The sequence below is a fragment of the Pempheris klunzingeri genome, chromosome 12 (genome assembly GCF_042242105.1).
Source record: "Pempheris klunzingeri isolate RE-2024b chromosome 12, fPemKlu1.hap1, whole genome shotgun sequence".
NCBI classification, from domain to species: domain Eukaryota; kingdom Metazoa; phylum Chordata; class Actinopteri; order Acropomatiformes; family Pempheridae; genus Pempheris; species Pempheris klunzingeri.
The window spans coordinates 14,718,491-14,738,623 of record NC_092023.1 but is presented as its reverse complement, the minus strand read 5'-3'; the positions used below and the strand labels follow the sequence as shown (position 1 = coordinate 14,738,623).

At 40.7% G+C, this 20,133-nt stretch overlaps 2 protein-coding genes across 4 annotated transcripts in view; one reads left to right on the top strand and one right to left on the bottom strand.

Moving 5' to 3' along the window:
- Positions 1-6,951, bottom strand: cryzl1 (crystallin, zeta (quinone reductase)-like 1). 2 transcript variants are annotated; one of them, XM_070840623.1, is made up of 13 exons: positions 6,783-6,951; positions 6,329-6,406; positions 5,224-5,296; positions 5,074-5,118; positions 4,603-4,671; positions 3,773-3,906; positions 3,413-3,524; positions 2,719-2,739; positions 2,198-2,296; positions 1,951-2,066; positions 1,612-1,717; positions 1,469-1,514; positions 1-677 (listed from the first exon to the last, which is right to left on the bottom strand). In XM_070840623.1, exons 1-13 carry the CDS (start codon positions 6,846-6,848, stop codon positions 581-583), a joined length of 1,062 nt encoding a protein of 353 aa, XP_070696724.1. In that variant the 5' UTR covers positions 6,849-6,951; the 3' UTR covers positions 1-580. The 2 variants fall into 2 exon arrangements, with proteins under 2 accessions (XP_070696724.1, XP_070696725.1); XM_070840624.1 differs by lacking the exon at positions 2,719-2,739.
- An 824-nt stretch (positions 6,952-7,775) lies between these two features.
- itsn1 (intersectin 1 (SH3 domain protein)) overlaps positions 7,776-20,133 on the top strand; it is a 39,257-nt gene continuing 26,899 nt past the window's right edge. For both annotated transcript variants that reach the window (XM_070841503.1, XM_070841502.1), the window contains exons 1-12: positions 7,776-7,927; positions 14,658-14,716; positions 16,229-16,321; positions 16,886-16,949; positions 17,092-17,252; positions 17,929-18,114; positions 18,553-18,631; positions 18,909-19,009; positions 19,103-19,166; positions 19,264-19,401; positions 19,495-19,589; positions 19,980-20,119. In XM_070841503.1, coding sequence (XP_070697604.1) covers positions 14,689-14,716; positions 16,229-16,321; positions 16,886-16,949; positions 17,092-17,252; positions 17,929-18,114; positions 18,553-18,631; positions 18,909-19,009; positions 19,103-19,166; positions 19,264-19,401; positions 19,495-19,589; positions 19,980-20,119 — 1,149 coding nt within the window. In that variant the 5' untranslated portion in view covers positions 7,776-7,927; positions 14,658-14,688. The remainder of the gene's footprint in view (positions 7,928-14,657; positions 14,717-16,228; positions 16,322-16,885; positions 16,950-17,091; positions 17,253-17,928; positions 18,115-18,552; positions 18,632-18,908; positions 19,010-19,102; positions 19,167-19,263; positions 19,402-19,494; positions 19,590-19,979; positions 20,120-20,133) is intronic.

The window sequence follows — 20,133 nt, the reverse complement described above, 5'->3', positions numbered from 1 at the left end:
TCAGTTACATTGTCTTATTTATTTTCTCATTAAAAGCTACAGTGCAGCTCCTGATCACTCACGAGCTTGAGACTCAAGTAATTACAAAGTTCAGAAGACAAAAGCTGCAACATTACACAACACGTTTTATGAAAACCACATCAATTACAGTTCCTGTTGAAGTTGGATGACTTAAAAATAAAAGCAACTTCCTCCATGAATCACCAGGCTTCCAGTCATATTTTCTTGATAAAATTTGTTATTTGCTGAGTCAAATGAAACTGTGTGGATTCATAAAGAAACCTTAAGTAACGAGCAATGACAGGGCAGGATTTATTGTAGGTTGCAGAATGAAAACCACATGAAATCCTACATAATCTGAAGTTAGACATAAAATCTTAAAACTGTTTGAATGTGGTCAGGTTAAAGCTAAGCAGGTCTGAACAGGAGGCTCTAACCACCAGTGTTGGTATGAGTGTATTTCAGGCCAGGGAGACAACGGGTTCATGATGTCTGCCTCAGATCCTCATGATGCATGAAAACAATCACTGGTTGTGATTCCTCACTTGCTATAGTGGCTGTTAACGTCTTAGCGTTTTGATCAGAGTTGAACAACCGCCTTTTTCTTTTGGTGACGCTGGACAGTCTCCATGGCAACTGTGGCTTCATAGAGAGGGACCGCCTCCTCGGGCTGAGGTCTGGAGAGACAGATTGAAACCCAACAGACAGGCAGACCAACAGATTACATTTAAGTAGGTTACACTGCGCATCTTAAACAGTGGACTGTAACTTACTTATTTTGTGCTTGTAGTTTTGATGGAGCTAATGTGACAAGTTGAAATGTCTGCAGCGACAAATGATATGAACTGTGTCGGGTCTTAAAATCAGATTTGGCAGCACTATTGGACACTAAAATAATACAGGGGAGTGTTTCTTTAAATTGATGACTTGCAGAGGGTAGATAGAGGACAAAAAAAGATGTGAGACAGGATACAGTTTTTACCTGTACAGTTTCCTACCTCCTCTAGAATTAATACTGCAATAGGAAACTTCCTTATTGAGTGGCAGAAAGAGGTCACTCAGAAAAATGATCATGTAGAGCGTCTAATGTTAGAGGGTGTCGTACCAATGTGAAGCTCCCAGAGGCAAATACGTGATCTTTGATATTGGGCTGTATAAATAAAACTGAATTGACTCAGTAATGTTTACCTGCATATACATGTATGTATATACACCAAAGAGATGAGAAAGATCTCTGTTTTGTGATTTAGCCTAACCTTTAGGCAAGGGAGCATTTCCACTGAGAAATGAATTCAAGTTTGAGTTTGATCAAATTTAATTTCCATCTATTCATTACTTTTCTACATAGCTGAATTTGTGTGTTCAGTATAATGAATCAGTCTGACAGCAGTATCTACGCATGGATAAACCTACCCACTTGAGCTTTGATGTAACCCTAAGTGGCCTTTGTGTGATGTGTGTGAGGTACCTGAGTACTCCGGCAGACATCTTCTCCATCATGTCCTTCAGAATATCTGACACAAGGCTGTTAAGGAGGAAGTGTACAGTACAGTGGAGTGCAGTAACTGCCTTATCGTGTGTTTTAGACCACGCACTGTGAGCACAGGATACGGAGGAATCTTCCCTGCTGAGCTGATGAAGCCGTCCAGACTTCAGGGTTGAGGAAAGTCACAGAAGCTGATTTTAAGTACAGTAATCTGCAATCCGGAGGATCCAACTGTAAAAATACAAGAACACAACACGCTTAACTGACCAGGTACACCCTCACTTTGAACTTCTATGACAAGAATACTTTTTTGAAAATAAAATGTGTGTTTTAGTTTAATAGGAACACATTTTAGCCTCGTATGTCTTCTGTTTATCTTTTTAAAGGAAGCAGGGGGGATTCTAAATGAACAAACATGAAGTGATCACTGCATAATGCAGCTTTTATGTCTGACGCTGACTCACCTGCAGGTCTTTGTGGGATGTGACCCAGTGCCCCCCCACACCCAGCACACTGATGATGTCGTGTTTGTGTGGAAGGAGCTTCGTCTCCTCTGACTCCTCTTCCTCCTGCAGACGTACTACACACAGGAAAATATTCTGGTGAAATCTCAAAAGAATCTGGGTTGATCAGCAGGGCAGTTCAGAGGCGTGAGGCCAAGGTGACACACACACACACGCTCATCGGTGTTAATAGAGAATCAGTGTTTACCTCCAGAGTCTATGACTATATCCACTCCCAGTCCTCCTGTCTCCTCCATAACCACTTGCAGCAGGTCTGCTGAGCCGTTATACACTGGAATAACCTTGGCTTCACACACAGGCACAGCAACATGATATCACGAGTCAATCTGCTTTACTATGTTTAAAAATTGAAAAATCTTCTGTATGAATACCAGTCTCAAATGCCAGTTTGCAATTCCACTGTCTACACAAACTACATTTGAGTTGCAATTACAATATCATCCACATGGTAGCAGTAGGTTTCCCCTTTTATAATATTTATTTAGAGAAAATAAGGTCTTGTATTGGGTTTACATGACTCAACAACTGGCTGTGATATTTACGTGGAGATATATGTGAAATAAATCCCTCTGGCTTCAGACTGACGAATGTTAAATTTACAGCTCATATTTATTGGTCCAACAGCTATTTATTGCAGAAATGAGAAGACCAGCGAAAAAGCAAGCACGTAAGTCAGTCAGAAAGACAGAAAGACAGAAAAGATCTCACCTACTAAAGGATCCTGAACACCTGGGGGAAAAACAAAGTGGAGGAGAGAAAAGAGCAGACGAAGACGGGAAAGAGGGAATAAAAAAAAGAGGAGGAGGTGAAAGGGGAGCAAAGGAGCATGAGATGTTCGGAAAAGAAAAACTGTGATTTAGTAGAACATTTCCGACTGTTGAGGAAAGTGAACTAAAGACATCACGATCATGGTTGTTATTGTTCACTAAAGCTGAAATAAAAAAGAAAACTAAATCAATATTGTGTACTTACAAAACTAACTGCAGCAAAATAAAAAAATATACAGGAAATGTCGTAAGTCATTTTTTAGTTTTTGTAAGTCTTTGTCAATTTTGTCAACACAACCAGCCTGGGAAGGCGTTGGTGCATCTGTTTACCGAGATTAAGATGACTAGAAGTCAGCTGCCTTCACAAAGTCTATGTGTTTAGTCTTTGTTTTATAATACAAATTATGAACTTCTTAAATCTGTCCCTGACAAACATCCATATTATAATTCCAAAATCCAAAACACTGAAACTAGTAAAAACTAAACTAAAATTAACTATTTAAACTGATCTGAAACAAGCTAATCCACTGTGGAAACTATATGAAACCAGACTGAACTGAAAACAAAAATTCAAAATGAAATAGAAATAAAATACAGTGAAAAATATGAAGCCATAATAACTGATATCTACGCACCTACGCTGGGCCGGAGCTGCTCCAGGAGTGTGTGCTCTTGCGGTGAGTGTGATGTGGTCAGGACCTTCACTCCGTGGTAACAAGCCAACTGGATGCACATAAGGCCAAAAGACTGAGGAGGGAGAGGAGGTGGGAACAATACACTGAATGCACACTGACATTTGCTAGTATTCATGAAATGCTGAAACATTTTGTCTTCATTAGTTTTAAGAGTAGAGAACGACAGGAGACGTAGGGAGAAAAACACACAAAGGTCCCTTGATGGGCTAAAACCATCCTGGATGAACGATGTGGTTACATGGTGAGTGTGTTTCTCCTCTATGCCGCCAAGGCGTCCAGTTGTTTGGTATTTTTACATACGCTGGCTCCATCCAAGACCAGGAGTGAGTGTCCGGCCGCCATGCGAGCATATGTGTGCAGAGCAGTGTAAGCGCAGAGGCCGTCACGCAGGGCTCCGGCAATGCACACCGAGCTGAGCTTCTCGGGCTTCTGCACTGCAAATAGAAATACACGTTTCATGGATCAGTCTTACAGAGTTCATCAGCCTTGATGGCCTCACAATTTCTAGCTTTGAGGCAGCTGAGTGATATCTGTATTAAATCAGAGTACTGTGCTGAAAATGCAGTTTTTCAAGGGGTGAACTCCCCTTTAATATACTGATTTCAAATGATTCTCCAGCCACCTACAAGAACAGCTTTCCTTGTTCGAGGCTTCAATATGAGTTCAGGCAGATAGCACAGGAGAAAGAGGGGAGCAGTCTGTGCACTTGAGGTGCTTTTACACGATGCTGCCTCTTTCAAACTGCTCGTTCCACTTTAGTTCCCTTTTTGAAGTATATGAGGTGCAGGCAAAAGGCTTCAGAAGACCACTGCGCCGGTAGTCGATGAGGGCAGAGCGGAGCAGCTTGGAACAGTTTGACCTTTTAGATGAAGGGAGGCGACCTGAGCTGGCTTTTTGTTTGCTGACTCATCACACAGACGGTAAAGTAGGATTTTGAATCAAGATGAAAATGAAAAAAGTGATGACTTTCCTTAGAAAATAATATTATGTGTTCTTTGACTGTGTTTAGACAATTTGTGTGTGATTACAATGGAAGCTGCCTGCTGCAGGAACAATGTATATTATGCAACCCTATGTTAGTGTGTGTGTGTCTGGGTATGTGTGTGTGTGTGTGCGCGCATGCATGCTACCTAAAAGGTGTTCGTCTATGTCAATGACATCACAGAGTCCAGAGCACGGAGAGTCCAGAGGCAGAACACCTGAAAGGGATGGAGGGTAACATGGACACCATTAGCACTGCATGTGTTACAATATTAAGCATTCAAAACTGCATGCTAAAAGGCTAAATTCATATTGGTGCTACTCACGAGTCAAGAGGGATTTCTTTGTTTTACTAGAATAAGATCTAAAAATGTTAAATATTAAAAACTTTGGTCAAATTTAACTTGTCATTCATTTGGACATGACAGCTGGGAATCACCTTATCTGTAACTGAAAATGTTTTTATGGTAGAATAATAAAGAGGGGTGAGAAACACCACAAATTCTAGTCATACTCTTCAGTGTCCACAAAGTAACCACCACATGCTCCATCTTTCACCAACAACCATTCATCAGAGTCAGAGGGCATCTGATCAGATCAGATCAATAAAACAATCCTACCTACAACCTCATCCTCCGGCTGGAAGAAAGAGACCTTGTCGCCCACTGCAGGTAAAAAAAAACCAAACAAACCAGTTTAAGCAGTACTGCCGAATGTCTGTGGGGTCAAATCACTACTAATCACATGTATTGCTTTTGTGTGTTTACAACCTTGCAGGACGTCTCCGGCCACCTCTCTGCCGACAGGAATTAAATCTGTCTGGATCCCGATGTCTCTAAGCAACTGGAGCGCAGGACAGATGAGCAGAGGGAAGAGGAGTCATCGGTGATCACTAAAGTCACACATTTACTTAACCAGCAGCTTTAAATGCAATTATATATACATATATGGACACATACAGTATATGGACTACACAAGGTTATATAAGATTTTCAAAGCACTTCAATACAACATGCTGCATCTGAATTATTTTAAAATATAACTCCAATCCTCAATCGACTTGCAATGGTTAACTTAGATTTTGAAGTTAAATATCACTTTTAATTTGCTGCTGGTTTAATGGCTCTTTTTATCCTTTTTATGACTTTTAAATGTTTTATTTTGAACAAAGCTTGGTATAATTTTGAGCTAGCTTTTTGAGCCATCACTGACCCTCTTCTGGACCCTCTGCAATTTGCCTGCGGAGTCAAAAGGTCTATAGATGCCGTCACCATAGCCCTGCATCTCATCCTCAAGCATGACAGTTGGGAGGCCCCAGTGCTTTAATATCTGACTCATTCTGTGTATTATCCGTTTATCGGTGCAATATTTGACTTTTCTGTGCAAAAATCAGAGTAGCAGACTATTGAAAGTACGTGTCCGTCTTCATGCTCATCTAGCATGTATATTAAAAAACATAAAAATGTATTTTTTTTAGATTATGATATTCTCCTTATACTCTGTTGTGTAAATATCTATACCTATATTTATGTTTCTTGCTATGCACCAATATACCGAGGCAAATTCCTTATAATGAGAAAACTTAATTGGCGGTTAACCTAATTCTGACTTCTGGCTCTTATCTTTTTTTGTACACATAATTGGAAAATGTAATATATTCATTAAGTGGTGTGCAGAGTGCACATTTAAGACCAGTTTAGCACCTCTCTTTGGACTGTCTTTCATATGAAGTGATTGACAAGTCACTTTTTTTCTTTGTTGTTCTTGGCTGCAGCTTTCTCTTCTACTGTCTGATTATTTTCAGGAAACCATGTGTTCACATCAATTCTGACATCATCTCTTTTTTTTTTTTTTTTTTTTTTTTTTTTATCATACCTTGAGGTCCAGTGGGCTGAGTCCACATGCCTTTACCTGAACCCTGACCTGATAGCTGCCTAAAACCTCTGGGAGACTCTGGAGAGAAACAAAAAGACACAACAGGTCACACAGAGATACACACGCTGAGAAACAGTGCTTTAAACCATCATACACACACACACACAGTCTCTTTGAACACATACAATACACCATGTCAACCAAGCTAATTATTACTACTACGTTTTGTGAATGAAAGCTTTTAGACGTGATCTAGATTTCCTGAAAATGGCAGTTTGTGTAATTTACAAATCTAACCAATTATTTTTCAGACGGATGGTGTGGGAGGGTACAGTGAGGTTTCACTCGTCTCTGAAATCCCTTTTCTTTTCCCTCCTGTGATGCTTTGCTATGAAATGTGGCTCATAAGGCTTCCTCTTGCACAGTGAGACCATGAGAGACAAAACAAACTCACCGTTTCCTGAATAACAAACTTGGGCTCAGCATCAGTCACACCGGCTCGGCAGTATAAACCTTTCATACTGGTACACCTTTAATTTAAGCGGATATCGCATATATATATTAAAATCTGCTTTCATAGAGTTATTTCATCTGCAGAGGAAGCTGCTGCTTTCCAGTTGCTGACAAGCTTGAGTCAGCTGACCGCTTCTTCTTCGTTGTTTGCATTTAAAAACAATCTTACAACACCGCCCACTAATGGACATTGTGGATCATTACATCTTAAAAATACCATAGACTGACAACTACAGAAAAGAAAAGCTTCACCCCTTTATAGCAAACACATCAGTATCACTGCCGTGTGAAGTTAATATTTTAACTAAAAACTGGCTGGTCTTTCATTCACACTTTGGAATTGGCTCTCATCAGCTCATCTTTGTATGCAGTTATTACATTTGCAGGCAATCAATTAATCGTGTGTAATCAATTATGTGTAACTCATACAAGTACAGTTTTAAAGTAGATTTTAAAGTAGGGCGCTCTAATTTATTACAAACTAGACATTTAAAATTCAGAGTTTAAGACTCGTAAATGATTTGAAAATATTCGGTTAGAGTGCCATATATTTGCTGTTGTATGTGGTTAAAAAACATTACTTTCAATATTGGGTATTATATCGCTCTGTTTTATATCATTTTATTTTTCTTACCCTTCGCACTTTTAGACCGTTGGTTTCAATGTTGAACCTCGTAATTTTGCTACTTTTGCTACTACCATCTTGATAGACTTGCACGTTATTCTTGTTTACATATGTGTCGTTTTGGAATATATTTTTAATGGCAAAACGTGTGTTTTTTCCTAGTAAACAGCAGCAGGCAGGAGCGCAACTAATCCATTTACTTCATACCGTATTGTAAGTTCCCGCGAGATCACACCAGTGTTGTTATTTACACTGTGACATCTCGCGAGATGTCAGTGGCGTTACCCCATTTTCCAGCTGTCCCTCAGTCGGTCGGGATTTCGGAACCACAGGAGAAACACCGGAAAGGGCTTTGGTGATAAAACAGCACGTTTTGGGGAGAAGATACCACCGTATATGGCTACATAAACACGCAACGCACTACTTTACCCAGTATTTGACGATGGAAACTGAACTATGAGGTGAGGGCAGAGTGTAGTATGTGTGGTGTGAAAGAATGTCCCTGAGCGGGCTGACGTTAGCTTCTCACTGCTTAGCCTGCTTGCTAGCTGATACATAGGTTAACGCGGCTAGCTTGGTTGGTTATTTTGTCTCGGTGTTGCTTGCTACTGTCATCCTCTAACTGTGATATTAGGCTGTCCAGGAGGTGTCTAAGAACGGCCTGTGTAACAACACCAGGGCGATACGAAACTGGAGGACGATGCAGTCCAGTGGCTAGTTAGCCAGTATGCTAATGTTAAATCACTGCATCTGCCCTGTCAGCCTGTGACCTAACGCTAACATTGACTGGTGTTACTTGTGGTTAGCCTTAGCCTCGTTAGTAGCCTGGTCAGAAGAGAGGACGAAGGTGACGAAGCATGAAGCGAGGTTTCTGACAGTGCTTCGGCAGGCAGCGACTTTCAGGGTGGAGGATTTCTCAGTTAGCCTCAGCGTTAGCAACATTATTCCTGATGTTGATCACAGCTGTCCATCAAACCAGCTAATTGTCCCTAAACAATCCTCTGAGCACTTCTGTCATCTGTTTGAGACCTAAAAGTCTCTGGGGGTTGGCTGCTGAACGAGTCCATTTAAAATAATTCAGGAAGTGCAAATGGATTGACAAACAAACCTTTCCTGTCACTGCAAATGTTAGCACACCCATCCTGTATTAGGTGGAGACGTTACTTCAGCTTTTTGATTGATTATCCTCATCAGTGTCTGTCGGTGAGGGCTGGTTCCCATGGTAACGTGGATGCTGATAGGTCCTCTTAAAGGTGGGAGCCCATGTCCATTGAGTTTAAGTGTCTGCAGACTACCACGTTGATCAAAATACTCACTGGTGCTTTGATCCTGCATCAGTAATGATTAATTCCTATGTATTGTTCAACACTTAAAGTGATTCCAAATTACTAAGACACATTTGCACGATGTGTCTGATTTTCATGAGGAAAACACACCCTTAAAAAGTGGTAGCTGTTTTGGATGAGATTGCCGAAATGCAGTGCATACTCACCCTTAAGTTCTGCAAAGGGTTTTTAGAACTGAAACTAATCCATCAGTTAATGGATAGAAAATTAAGAATCTTGACAATCAATCAATTGTTACAACTGTTAACCAAGCAAAGATTGTAGCAATCCTGTGAGTGAAAAGTCTCAACTTTAAATGGAATATCCTGGGGATTGTTGGTTAGATAAAACAAGACATTTCATGATGTTGCCCTGGGCTCTCAAAGCATGTGACAGGCGTTGTTCTCTTAATGAAAAGAATCATTACTTGCAGGCCTAATCTATACCTTTGTGTATGCTAACATTGGTCAAAAGTCTTGCAGAGTTAAGTTTCAGCAAATCTGTAGTTCTGAAGATCGTCAGGAGGCTCATTATCATGTAATTATCAGTGACAATAGTTTGTCTCTGTATTACTAACTAAAAGAGACGGAATGATTCATCACATGTATGTGTGGGAAGAATTGCTGTTATTGTGGAGCAGTGTTTCACCTGTGATTTGTACCAGGTCTACATGCGGGGCGCAGCCTCATCAGCTTTTCTTGCTATACAAAGCTACTTGAAGCATATGAAGGGTCGTGTTGGTGCCTAATCTGTATGTAGATTCAGATATGTCGTGAGCCAACCTTGCTTAAATTGATGTGTCCCATCTAAAACCGTAGCAACTTAAGTGTGTTTAAGACAAGTCCTTAGAGGTACACATATGACATAGCTTGTGCCTTTCACTCTAACAGGAAGACAAACCAGTGTGATTATTGAAGGTCATAATTGCTGTTGTCAGTGATGTTTTATGTCTCTGAAGTCCTGGTTCACTGAGGAGTCTACTTTACAAATGTAATCCTCCACAATTCTTTTACAAAGTTTGAAAGTTTACCTGTGAGCACTAAACTTTATTTAGTTAGAATTCAAAACGTCAAGCTGGATTCGGGAAGGTCGCTTCTTGTTCTCTCTTGTTCTCACAACAAACATCATAAGCAACATACCATTGCAACATCATAACCGCATAATATAATTTGTTCCAACATATCCTGGCACTGCATTCAACATGTCCAATGGCTTCAAAGGCTAGAATTCATAAAATATTCCATCAGCAATGAAAAAGTGTTGAAACATTCTGAACAGACTGAAACTAGTCAGCCTAAACTAGCCAGTTTTTTTTGGAGCAAAGCCCATAACCTGCAACCTATCAGCTCTCTAATATAAAGACAGGGACCATTTGGTAACCTCATGTAAGGGTTACATGGCTAATGTGACCTTAAAGCCCCTACACAGCCATGCTTACAGGTGTTTTCACTTATTTTGCCTTAGTAGACCAATTCCCAGTTAACCTATTTGTTCACATCAGTACACATGTAAAGGTATTGCAGTTTTCATACATTATGCGATAAATAATTGTTTCATTTTGTGTTGTGTTGACTGTTTCTTTTCCTGACAAGAATCAGGGGATAGTAACACTAGCGACAACCTTGTGGGTTAATATAGTGGTTCAGCTACTTTTGGTTCTGTGACCTGTCTTGACTGTTAAGTTTTAGAGGCTTTTATTTTGAACTTTGAAGGTTGACTACTAAGCAACATGTTACATTTATGTGGTATTGATTATTTGAAATATGAGCCAGAAAATGACTTCATGACCCTAAAATGTCCCTGTGCTGTGCTTCAGTGAAGTGATCTCATTGTCAGTTTTTACATTGTGATAGTACTAACCCTAGCCAGCTGTGGAGGCTGTGGGAGGAGGGAGCCTGAGGGAAGGACGGGGTGATACAGAAGGAGATGATGGAGAGACTGCAGAAGTAATCCTGTGGGTGGGCGTCATGTCACCTCTCAGGCCTCACCACTTGACATCAGTGTGATAAGAATGTGTTGGGTGAGAGACGCAGAGCTTAGGGTCAGTGTCAGGGGGTGTGTTGAGAGCTGGTGTTTCTTTCAGGTGTGTGGGTGAGAAAGAGGGAGACTGTTGTGTGTGTGTGTGAGTGAGTCAGAGAGAGTGAGTTAAATGCAAATGCAAATGTTGTCAACAAGTACATGTAGAAGTCGAAGTACAAGGTTTATTAATCAATTCACTGATAGTTTAGTTTTAAAACTGATCATGAAGAACAGCCTTCAGAATTTAGCCACAGTCATAAGTGAAATGCATATCTTCACGTTTATAAAGGTTTAATTTACAGTGATAAAAAATTATGGAAGCCAAGCACATCTTCAGATTTTCCTTTCTAAATCAGTCAATGATTAATTCTCTGTTAATCAACTAAATGATTAATTGACTCATCATTTCTGCTCTGGTTCAAACAAACAATGGTGGATCAGTTCTCTGAGGATTGAGGGTTTTAATCAGCACAATGAAGAGTTATTTTGTGATGTGTCCTGAATTTTCGGGCTCATTTTGGTGATGTTCCCTTTTTCTTCTTCCTGTCACTAAACTGCCAAACACAGTTGACATGATATCATGCTCATATTTACAGTAAGGGCACAGTGGACATGGCTGATAGCAGAAGCAATACTTTCTCCTCTTTGAAAAGAAAAAACTGCTGGAGGAGCACCTAACTGATGAAAAGACTGAAACAGCAACGAGAAATCAGGGATTGCACATTTATAAGAATTATAATTTTCTCTCAGTGTCTTATATTTACTTCAGCCTTTAAGAGTTTAATCTCATACCACTTGGAGAAATTATGCCTCACCGCCTGACAAATTTGTCTGATTTGATGCAGTTCTGACCCAGCGTGATGTGAATTGTTTATAGGAGCGTTAGCATTGCTGTTTGCACCAAGTGTCTCTGTATGTTGTCTTTTGCTTGAAGATTATGTTTGGCACCAAAAAGTTGTTTTTCCTTAGACTCCAGCTGTAAGTGTGCAAGTATATGTTAGTCTGATCCCCTTTTCCCTCTATATCAATAAGAAGTGTTATTTATGAAGAAGGACATTTGCACTTCTAGGAGTTTTGGGTCTTACTTTTGAATCTGTCAAGAATTATCAATCATCCTCATCATTTTTCAAGTGTATTGTCTTCAAGTATCCTGCTTTGTGACATCCGGTGTACAGAGCCCCATTTGTCCCAAATTAATTCATAGAGGAAGGGAAAGGGGAATGTTGGAGGGGGTCAACAAGAAAATGAGGGGGAGGGACAGAGACAGAAGACCCTAATCTGTAGCATGCTGTGAAGCTGCCTTTTTTGTGTGTGTGTGTGTGTGTGTGTGAGAGAGAGACAGAGAGAGAGGGGGGCTTAAACTGGCATCTGCCACAAGCCTTGATAACAGACCAACACTCCTGCCACATCCCTATGCTCTAATTATACAGACTAATCTCTTGAATACAATACATGTACACAGGGAGAACAGAGTTTAAAACCCTCAAGCACACTGATGACAATGGAAATAGATGCAACAAACAACTACAAATTCATTCAGTTGACTTTTCATAGAAGTTTAAACTGAGCTTGAGGCAGGATTTAGAATTTGTGTCAACTTTTCTATCCCATCAAACACAGATATTTGCATGATTAAAACTGAACACTTAAACATTATTAGAAATTTGAAGGAACTTAGGTAAACTATTGATGCCCAATTTGACGTCTATAGCTCCAGTAAGGCAAAGTGAGGCTATGAGTAATGCAGAAGATGTCATGGTGAATAACATTGTAGGGAGCGACCTGGTGATTTTTGTCAGTTACAAAGGGTGTGATCATTCCTCCAGTTGCTTTGCTTTGCTCTGAGGTATTGTGCTGAACTGGCAGCTGTAAACAAAAGTCACTCTAATTCGCAAGCAGCTTACTTGCCAGACAGTGTTTTGGCAAATCACTGGATCAAGTCAATAGCCTTTGGCAGCATGAGGAGTAAAAGTCTTATTCCAGCTCCTGTAACTTCACCTAAGGGTGATCATTGGTGTTTAATCTGGTGAAGAATACATAAAGAAGTGGCTGAATATGAACCTGTAGTGCCACTAATCCTTGTCTTTTGTAGTTGACCAGCAGTTTAATCGCTTGTGTCTCTTGTTCAGAGCAGGCAAAGAATCTACTGGAGTTGCTCAGCTGCTTTAATATTTTCTCCGTTGCAGCCGTAAAAGTGTGCGTCTGTGTGTGTTTGTGTAGGGTGGGCTTTGTTCGTCTGACCTAGTTAAGCTGGTTACTTTGTCCTCCCGCTCTGATGATAATGAGACATAGACACACACACACACACACACACACACACACACACACTCACACTACACCCTTCAATGGGCCAAGGACAAATTTCTGCTGAAGAAATACTCCCAGTGAAAACGTCCATAGCAACGCCTGAGTAACTGTTTCTGGAAAGAGGTGTTGTAGTTGCAGCAGTACGGACTAAATTCCATCCACCTCCGTTATATTTTGGTGTTGGAAAAAAAACTCAGAGAGGAATGTCTTAGAGCTTTATTAAATAAATCTGATATTGCATAGGAAGATGGCACAAAGCACGTGATTTGGGTGAATTTACCCCTTTAGGTAGGTTTCTCCTCATTCCCTAGTAAGAAAAACAGATTTTTGTTTGTATCATACTGGAAAGCAACCCACACATAACACCCCCACATCCTCAGCGAGTCCTTGTCAGATTATTATTATTGGTAATGTCTGCTGGCCACAGCGACACAGGGGAGGGAGGCAGGCCTGGATCTGATTAACATACCTCTATGAGGGTAGGGGTATGTTACACTACATGAATATGTTATTGTGAGAGTGTAGGGCACTATTTTATGTCATATTTTAAACGGATAAAAAATTTCAGACAGACAGATTTTTTTTTGTAAGTCACTGGTGTCACTCACCATCAGATATGTTATTGAAAGTAACTGAGTATCTGTCCCATAAGGGCCTTTTCCTTTGGTGAATGGGTTTTATGTCCATTTATATGGTTCTTCCAACAAATGTTGCATGTTCTCAGACAAACCTGTCATCTTAAAGGCACTAATTGCCTGTTTTTTTTAATGTATTTTAGTTAGTAACTTTCCAGTTTGCATCGCCTGAAAGGAACACTGAGGTTAAAAAGATTCCAGTGGAGCTTTTTACAGGCCAACAGCAGAAAACTGGTGTGCATTGTGGTCAGCTCCCGAGTGAGAATGTGTGTAGATAGAGTGGTTTGAAAAACAAGCAAGTACACTCAGACAGCCTGCCCTGCATAAATAAAGGTTTGCTGCCCTGTTGACATCCACAAGCATGGCTGACATGGTGCAGTCCCCTGTGGACTGGCACCAGTCCGAACCACGGACTGATGCAGAGGTACCATTGTTTCTATGTGGACTAATCTAAAATGTGGGCTTTGAAAACATGCTGTATCCCACTTTGGGAACAACATTTAAGGCAAAGTAATCATAATGGCTCACTGGGCTGCTGGAGAGCAAACAGAAATTCACAACCTCAGCGTCAAAGGACAGCCGGGTGGAAAATTAACTCCAGACAAGTGCTCGGAAGTCCTTTCCTCTGACTGGGTTTGTCTACTATATTGGCACCTTTGTCAGGTGACCGTGCATTATTTAGTCCTTCTCATGTGGATCACTGACCTCTGTGACAAAGGCAAGCCCTTTCACTGTGTAAGCATTTTTGTGGCTCACCAGTGAAATGTTTACAATATGAAGTGGTTATATTATTAAGTTACTTGTTATGTTATTGCTTTATTGAGCAGTTGAGTACTCAGTGGGATGGGATGGGATGACATTGATCAGACAGCACTTCATCTTTTTTTCTAAATGTGTACTTTCAGGTGTTGTGTTGTGCAGAAGACTGAGTGAACCATGGCACAGTTCCCCACCACATTCACAGGTCAGTATGGGCATGTAACTGGTATCAAAGATGGGTAGAATTATGAAAGCTGGTCTTTATATTTATCTCTCAGAGTTGATGGCTAAGAGTCTTGGGAGGAGCTTGAGCAAGATTTATTTGCAAGTGCATTAGAAGGCAATCCACAACTTCTCATTAATCTACTTTGCATTGTCCATAACCAGTTTACATCCACATCTTAGAATTTCCCCAAGATTATTTATCAATCTAATTGTCAAGCACAAAAGTATCAGTAATCTTCAGATAACCAAAATATTACAAAAAAAGAATGTCATATGACAAATGAGGGCATATGGTTAGACATAACAGCAAAAATAAAATAACAATTTCCAAAATTAAATCTGTGTTGTCAAAGAGAGATGGGAGGATGACGAACAGATGGAGACAAAGGCCAACTGACTCCAAAAGCCTGAAACAAAACCACACATTGTGAGATTTAACTATAAACAGATTTATAACTGTTGGATAGAACATATTGTTAACTTTTCTCTGTGCTGAATGAGGAGTGTCCACTTAAGTTGTTGTTTATCAGTGGTATGTAAAGGGAGACATTTCTCTGTACAGCAAGAAACAATTGAATAGTGAAATTATAACTGTAATTCCAGAGAATAGCTGATGTCAGTCAGTATGGTCAGTGACTGCATCTACAAAATAACAATCACAATGAAAAGCTTATTTCTAATAGAAGTTTTTAGTTTAGTAGTAGTTTAGATTTTTCTGCATTTTGGTCTTCACGAATATTGTGGCAGAGACATCCAAGCTAGATACTTAAAGATGTTTGAATAAGCTGTTGTTCTAACAAAAAGAGTTAAAGGAACTAACATTTCTGTCTGCAGTAACTGTTCTTGCACAAAAAGTGAGTCAGCATGAGTCACTAAAATTGTCAGCACATTGTACAAGAAGGAAGGAGTTGTCAGTTGAAACCAAAGGGAATCTCAGCTCTGATTGGCTAGGTTCTTGAGCAACTCTGCTGTGGCGCAAATTTAATTTGTCAGGAAAAATGCAACAAAGTGGAAACTAGGCTGTCAGTAGACCAGACAGACAGAAAGACTGGCAAATTATTTAGTAGGACAGACCAATTATGCAGGTTGGAGTAAGTTTGCTCCAAATTGTCAATCCAAAAACATAGAATTGTAAAGTTCTGTTGATCGTTACAATGGGGATGATTGGTAGACATTGCGAAAAACCTCAAAATAATCCCTGTCATCCAATGATCAGCCCACTAAATTTACATGGAACTGAATCATGAACTTACATGCCAAGTACTGAGCTTTCTACTGAAAGGCAACAGTGTTACTTAATTGCTCATCAGTCTCCGAGTTTACACTCTTTCTCACTTATGTATCACCTAATAGGAATCTTCTTACAGGAACTGAAACTCATGATGAACACATTCCTGTCATGCCTGCTCTTTCTCCCACTGCCTTTGTCTGAAATTGTCTTGGCCTTCGGGTTTGGTGTCTCACTCTGTGTGTGTGTGTTTTTGTGGGTTAGGTCCAGATGTGTTTCTGATCTCCGTGGATGAGAGAGCCAAGCATGATCAGCAGTTTCACAGCCTCTCTCCGACTGCCGGGGGTTACATCACAGGTAACGCCCCCCCCCCCCATCTCTCTCTCTCTCTCTCTCTCTCTCTCTCTCTCTCTCTCTCTCTCTCTCTCTCTCTCTCTCTCTCTCTCTCTCTCTCTCTCTCTCTCTCTCTCTCTCTCTCTGGATAAGGTGAGATGAGGACATTAACAAGGGCAGTGTCAGTGAATGTCCTCAGAGCGTCAGCATGTAGTACAGAGTCTGATAAAGAAAACTAAGTTTGGTTGAGAAAAGAAACGTTTGAAATTACAACCAAAATGTAATGTTATTGTTCAGATTCAAATCACACTATACCTCATAAATTCAATTGTTCAGTCAGTTGTTTGAACAAATCCACTATTGTGATTCACCGGCCCAGTAAGAGCATGAAAATTTAAAAATAAACACAGTCTCTGTTGATATGTGCTGCTCAACTTATTATTGTGTAACCAACAGTCCAAAACCCAAACATATTCTTTTTCGTATCATAGAAGACTAAGAACATATGCACTGAGAAAAGCGGGAATGAAACCTTTTTATTTGGATCCTTCCCATGAGCTCACATCCTGTGTCTGTTTGTCTGTCAAGGTGACCAAGCCAGGAACTTCTTCCTTCAATCAGGACTGCCCCCTCCCATCCTGGCACAAATCTGGTGAGCTACACAGTTAATACTAGTACACACTACTAATACTAATACACATACTGACAGATATTAAGTATATAGTTCAATTATGTAGTTCATTTCAAAATCAGTTGTTTAGTATTAAAGTATGTTCACGCCACTTCTCTTTAAGGGCTCTGGCTGACATGAACAGTGATGGTCGTATGGACATCCACGAGTTCTCCATCGCCATGAAACTCATCAAACTGAAACTCCAGGGTCACCCTCTGCCCCCCTCTCTTCCCCCTAGTATGAAACAACCCCCACTGCCTTTACCCCCACAGACCAGCTTTGGTAAGACAGACAAAAACCGACCGCGTGCTTTGTATGTGGGGAAAAAATGTTTTCTGTCTATTGCAGCTGAAATTTTATGGACCTGCTGTATTTCAGTTACAAATTCTTAGTTCCAAAACATTTAGTTGATGTGCAATTTTATGTTGACTAAATTATATCAATGATATCATATAATGAATAATTTTAACTTAATTTTATTCTACAGTGGTTGTGATTTTTCTGTGGTGCTTCACTGCTGCTAAGTTAATACAGAATGAACACAGCAGACAGTTTAATGTAATAACATAGATGTAATCTCTTGCTATCCTTTCATGTGACAACTGCTTTTCCTCAAGGTTTCTTGATGTCTTGTTGAGCCTGGAAAAAAAGGGCGTAGTGTGCTGGTAAAACACTGCAGGTGTATTTGATAAGGATGATGTCACTTCTGTCTCTTACAGAGGTCATTCAGGAAATGTTTGCTGACTCTCCTTCAGTCTGCTGCGAGGCTGATCAATTAAGTTATAGTGCAAACAGAGTATAGAGTCATAACTGCACTCCCTCCACTTGCACTGTGGCTCTCACACCCCATTTACTAGTATAAATATATAATGTCTAATTCAGCACTTGAGGAATATAGATGATAGTTCTTTCTTGTCCCGTCGAATCATGTCTCTATTCTCTATCTGTTTTTCTCCAGGTTTGCCCCCCATTCCCTCCATCACAGCTCCTCTTTCAGGTGTGCCTCCGCTCCCCCTGCCACCTCTTCCTGTCGGAGTGTCTCCCCCACTCGTCTCGTCTGCCCCGCCTTCCCTCCCCCCGCCCATCGCCAATGGAGCTCCTCCCACAGGCTTGATGCAGCCCATCTCAGGCTTCTCCCACCCAGGTAACGTACTGAAACAACACGGGGGAGGCGATGTGTTGAAATGTTTATGTTGTGTCTGAAGCGGTGGTGGGCAAAGGGCTCAGTTCTAAGCTTGTGTTTACACAAAATATACACATTCATATTTATATTTTGGACAGCGAGGTGCTGTTTTTATGTCTGTTTGAAGGCTGTACGTCTTTAAGTAGCACGTCGCTGTTTTGCCATGAAGTTAGACCTTTTAGAGGAGGTAACAACGGAAGCTGCAAGCCAAGTATAGCAGCTTTGAATGCAGTGTTTGAATTTGTTGTTGGCTGACTGAATTTAATGTCACACCATGCAAGCATCAGACAAAATAACATTAAAATGAAATCCTTTACAAAGTGAATACGCTGTTTGAAGTGAAGTGAAGAACCCGACCACAGTCTCAGACTAAGATGGTCTCTATTCTGTCTCTCTCAGCTCCCTCTGTCAACAAGTCTTCTTCATTTAATCGTTCCAGTACCAAGTTGCAAAAGGGTTCATCCGTGGAGGCTGCAAGGTAGGCCACATAATCAGAAATGTTTGCAACATTTTGTCTGATAAACACCTACTAAAATGAAAAAAATCACATCACATCTTCTTCATAGTTCCCCATGGTGTCATGACAAGCTGCTACATCGTGGTTAACCTGTTCCTCTTGTAACCTCTGAATTTGTCTTTTGATGTGCTTATTTTTCCTTTTGAACTGCTCTATTGTAATCTTTGAATGTGTCTTTTCAGTGCAACTCTTTTTAACCACCGCATCACTTGGCCTATACTTTATTTTCTCGCCCCAGTGTTCTACCTCCCTCTGATTGGGCCGTTCCTCAGTCCTCCAGGCTGAAGTACAGACAGCTTTTTAACTCCCATGACAAGATGATGAGTGGACACCTCACAGGTACTCACACAAACATTATCATTATTTGTCATTATTAGTATTTCTGTCATGTTTGCTTTATTTCTCTACCTTGGATGTGTGTCTGTGTTCCAGGTCCCCAGGCTCGCACTATCCTGATGCAGTCCAGTCTTCCACAGGGACAGCTGGCCACAATATGGTCAGTACATTGAAATGCAACAATTTCATCTTAATCAACATGGGAGTGCACACATTAATCCTTAAAATATGAAATGTATTCTATCTTTTTTCTTTAGGAGTCTATCAGATATTGACCAGGATGGAAAGCTAACAGCAGAGGAGTTTATCTTAGCCATGCACCTCATAGATATGGCTATGTCAGGGTTACCGCTGCCCCCTGTGTTACCACCAGATTACCTCCCACCCACATTCAGGTAAATACTATAACTAGATACCCCACTAACTGACAGCATTGTGTTAGATGTGTGCATAGCCCTAAATAAATTGTGTGTGTGTGTGGCTTTAAGGCGTGTGCGAAGTGACAGTGTCCAGTCGGACCAGAAGAGCGTCCAGGAGGAGGCAGAGGAGGAGTTGGAGAGCAGCCTGGAAAAGAAACTTCCAGGTGAGGAGTCCTGCATTACTGGTCAAACTGGGACTTGACCAGCGCTCAGCTATGCTGGCTTCAAGACCCCACTGTGATTCTTGATAAACAAGAATTAAAGTTCCATGAAGCGCGTCTCAGATTGTGATCTGATGGCTGCATATGTACCACTAAACTCCACTTTTTCTCCTTGTGATGGCGACAAACCAGTCTTCTTAATGTGGAGAAGAGTCCTTTATGCTTTTCTATTCACTTTTTCTCTATTTTCAATGTGTGTGTTGGTTATGCCCATCCTGTTGTTGCTAGGACTTCCTAATGCTTAATGCATTTTTTCGCACATATTACATTGTTAGGTATGTTAAATCATAGCCATTGCAGCTGTTCATAGTGACTCCTGTTTTATCACCACAGTGACGTTTGAGGATAAGAAGAGGGAGAACTTTGAACGAGGAAACCTGGAGTTGGAGAAGAGACGCCAGGCTCTGCAGGAGCAGCAGAGGAAAGAGCAGGAGAGGCTGGCTGCGCTGGAAAGAGAGGAACAGGAGAGAAAGGTTGACAATATTGA

Coding starts and splice junctions, on each gene's coding strand:
- cryzl1 (XM_070840623.1), bottom strand. CDS start 6,848: ATGAAAGGTTTATACTGCCGAGCCGGTGTGACTGATGCTGAGCCCAAG. Junction 3,525..3,772: donor TGGTCTTGGATGGAGCCAGC/GTATGTAAAAAT, acceptor CTCCCTCCTCAG/TCTTTTGGCCTTATGTGCAT. Junction 678..1,468: donor ATGTCTGCCGGAGTACTCAG/GTACCTCACACA, acceptor CTGTCTCTCCAG/ACCTCAGCCCGAGGAGGCGG.